Raw genomic sequence first — 3949 nt, forward strand, 5'->3', positions numbered from 1 at the left:
GTTTATGCCGTACTGAAGTTTGTTTATCATATCGTGTCATAGATAACTATCATTGTGGTAAGATTGAGTGTATTGTTACACGTTGAACAGTTTATGCCGTACTGAAGTTTGTTTATCATATCGTGTCATAGATAACTATCATTGTGGTAAGATTGAGATTACGTATTGTTACACGTTGAACAGTTTATGCCGTACTGAAGTTTGTTTATTATATCGTGTTAAGTTGTGGCTAGAGGGTGGGTGTGAATGTCAAACATTTTTGAAGATTAAGGATTATTATAATATAACTTCTTTTAAGTGATACGACCATTTTTAAAAGGTATTTATTAACAGATTGATAATTATTACTTTGACCCCCCCCCCCGTCTGTTGATCAACAAACTCTAATCAAAGTCGTAAATGTATAGTTATCCAATGTCTAAAGTGCAGCTATACATTGTGTTTGCAGTTATTTCAATAACTTCAAAATGGCGTGCGATGTTCAAAACATTACCAAATGCCCCACCCCCCCACCCCCCCACCCCCCCCCCAATAACGAAACCCTAGAATCGTCCCATTGTCCCTTATCTTGTTTGTTTCAGTGAAGCCGAGTCTGTTTTAAAATAACACCTCTTTACAGTTGTTGCTGCTTTTGGACATATCAACACCTCTTTCGGAATATCTGGGGTCCAGTTACGCTTAGTGAACGAACTGGCCATCAAGCTGACCTCGGCCTCTACGATTGACCATATTTCATTCTTCCGTGACACTCTTGTATGTCAGAGTGTAAACTGTCAGCAGCTAATCGAAAGTGTAAACCTGCAGGAACTTGTCGAAGACGTAGTATTTATGAATGAAGTGTCCACAGTGCAAGCACTAACTGTTTTTCGTCGTGAGACAGTAATTGAAGGGAAGATTGAAGCTGCTAGAATATCTTACCGTAACAATAACTTGAAAGAAATGTTTGTTCAAGATAAAGGGTGGAACATCTTGCTGGAGTCGTTACCTCAAAACATCACAGGTTAGCGTGTGTTTTTGGTTTTATTTGTATATAGGAATTTCTTATCTGAACCTCGTTCTACTTGACGTTATCACAGTAGTATATTAACACTTTATCAAACTACTTCATTTTCAGGCTTTTACACTTTTGAAGATGACTTTACATCTAAGAATCTTCACGGAGAAGTGTTTGTAGGAGAAGTAAAGCTTTCGGACACTTCACACGGTGTGCTGAAGACCGACGAACCCGCCATAGTGAACGGTAACTTGTTGTTCTCGACAGAAGTTAACATTAAAACCTTGTCTGTACAAGGTGTATTGAACGACGTCTCATTCGAAAAGTTGTTGTCCTTTTTGATATCTGAAGATTGCGCGGAAATCCGAGACGTTTCGGAAGACTCGATAATTCGGGAAGTAAATGTGCAGGGTAACTTAACACTGGTGTTCCTAAATGGAGAAAATTTCCCACATTTTATCAACGACGTTGTTTCCATTTCTGCCTCTCATCAGGTAACTGACTTTAAAAACTGCATTTAAATCTTTTTGAAAAAATTACTTAATTGTTCTCACGACTTTGCCTGTTCAACGTGAATCAATCGTCATTTTGTTGCTGTCATTAAGTCTAAAGAAAAATAACTTTAATTACATAATTTTTATGATCCCAGGGTTTGCGTTGACAGGCACGAGCTCCCTCGTGTGGAGATCGGCTACATCGCACTAAATAGTTCCTTTACTGGTGTTCTGGTTGTATACTGGCTGTCCTATTGATTTAGGCGCGGCATGGCCAGGTGGTTAGGGCGCTCGACTCGCAATCTGAGGGTCGCGGGTTCGAATCTCCGTCACACCAAACATGCTCGCCCTTTCAGCCGTGGGGACATTATAATGTGACGGTCAATCCCACTATTCGTTGGTAAAAAGAGTAGCCCAAGAGTTTGCGGTGGGTGGTGTTGACTAGCTGCCTTCCCTCGAGTCTATCACTGCTAAATTAGGGACGGCTAGCACAGACAGCCCTCGTGTAACTTTGCGCGAAATTCAAAACAAACAAACAAACAACCTATTGATTTATCGTCTTTAATTCCCCTAACGATACTTTGAAGACCTCTCATGGCTGCTTTCAGTGTTTGTGCAGGAAAAGTCTATATTATGATTAAGATTGTGATATATTTGATAAAAGTGGGTTCTTCCGTAAGTTTTTAATCTTACTTTAGCTCAATCGTTGCCTGGCGTAGCACCTACATTAAAGTTATGGTCTTACCATATAGTTGTTTTTGTTACCTGCCACCCATCTGGCGACTAAGTACTCTGACTTGTTGTTTTATTCTGTTGGTGTTACTATCTTTCTGCAGTTCCATACACAAAGCAACTTACTTAAATTGGTAAAAGCGGCGAACAGCAAATAGTGTGACGAACGTTTGCGACTTAATCTCAGAAAGTAGTGCGTACAACTCGATAAGATACAGCATGATTACTATCCCACGATTAGCATCAACTGTAACACATCTTTAGTATAAATATTTTACACATTAAGTGTTATAAGAAAATCAATACTTCCCGATCTAATGACCATCCTCAATTTAATGTAACACCACTATCAATTGTTCTAACCATCCGCATATACTAATTGAATCGTCGTCGCTATTGCCCCAGTAATATTGACGAACAAGTATTGTCGTTACCAGAAAAGCACCTAAGTGTCTCTGTTATCGTTCCTGTCATTCGTATAGCAATGTGCGCAGTGTCTTGGCATAATTTCGTATGTTCGTGGGTGATCACTTTGTGTAAAGTTAAAATGTATATTAACTCTTCCGATTTGTAAATCCTATAAAAGTGATAGAATTGATAATTACAATTCGCATCACAAAACTTTGTTAGTGACATTTGTATAAATGTTCAATACGAGGGCTTATCAGGCCGGCTATAATACGATATACATGGGAGCCAAAGTTTCTCTTTACCACTAGATATGGTAGTAGTGTTGTCATTTTTTTCTTTCATTTATATGTTGGAATTTGGAATACTACTAAAGGTTCATTCAGGTGTTGTTAGCTATTTGTTTTACTAATTACTATTGCTTGTATTTAAGAGTCTGTCCTCAAAGATATTTCTCGGCGACGTCGTATTAAATGGAGGTATGGAGATAGGCATACTTGAAGTTGGTGAGACAGTGAACGACGTACATATTCAACAGTTTGCTACTGATGCCGTTTACTTGGGAAAAAATGCATTGATCAATAGTAAGTGTGTTTTTTTTTCAGCACAAAACTATACAATAGGGGCTATCTGTACGATGCCCACCATGAATATCTAAGTCCGATTTTTAGTCTTGTAAGCTAATCGACGATAATTGATTAATTTTGACTGACTTAATTCTTTTTTTATGAATTTTTTTTACGAAAGCATAGCTTTCGGTAACCAATGTTTTGGGAGTCAAATTCAGCCCGTTGACAAATATTGAAGCGAGTAAAAGCAAGTATTAAACATTGTTTATTTTTAACACTGTAGTAATTTACTTTTATTTTTTCCTTTGAAAATAAAAAGCTTAATCTATACCGAAATAATGTCTTTAAATTTATGGAACTCTGTTATCCATCACTCTGCAACTATGACCCATGCTTAAATCCGTAGGTCTCTTCCCTCTTCCCACAAGGTTACCTTTCCTGTTCCTAAAATCTTTCAAATCAGTATACGTTAAACCACACGTGTTAAAAAATTTGTATATAATAAAAGCTGCACTTTAAAATCAAGAATAACTGGGAAAAAAAAGTCTTGGGGGGGGGGGGATTTACAAGCTTGACATTAAAAAAAAATAAAATAAATAAACTGCCAGAATAACTGCAAATTCACGTAATGCTGTTCTTAGTAAAAAAAAAAAAAAAAAAGGGGGGAACGGGGGGGCGGAAGACGTATTAAGTAGTAGTAAACGAACCCTTAACCTTTTACTTGAAGTTAAGTTAAGTTTAAGTTTTAATTG

The 3949-nt window shown here is 37.4% G+C and overlaps 1 protein-coding gene across 1 annotated transcript in view; it reads left to right on the plus strand.

The window, feature by feature from the left end:
• LOC111088492 overlaps nt 1-3949 on the plus strand; it is a 25178-nt gene that overhangs the window by 3414 nt on the left and 17815 nt on the right. Inside the window, exons 3-5 of the mRNA XM_022398788.1 lie at nt 620-1000; nt 1115-1488; nt 3062-3212. Coding sequence (XP_022254496.1) covers nt 620-1000; nt 1115-1488; nt 3062-3212 — 906 coding nt within the window. The remainder of the gene's footprint in view (nt 1-619; nt 1001-1114; nt 1489-3061; nt 3213-3949) is intronic.

Source organism: Limulus polyphemus, unplaced genomic scaffold (assembly GCF_000517525.1).
Source record: "Limulus polyphemus unplaced genomic scaffold, Limulus_polyphemus-2.1.2 Scaffold3865, whole genome shotgun sequence".
Taxonomy (NCBI): domain Eukaryota; kingdom Metazoa; phylum Arthropoda; class Merostomata; order Xiphosura; family Limulidae; genus Limulus; species Limulus polyphemus.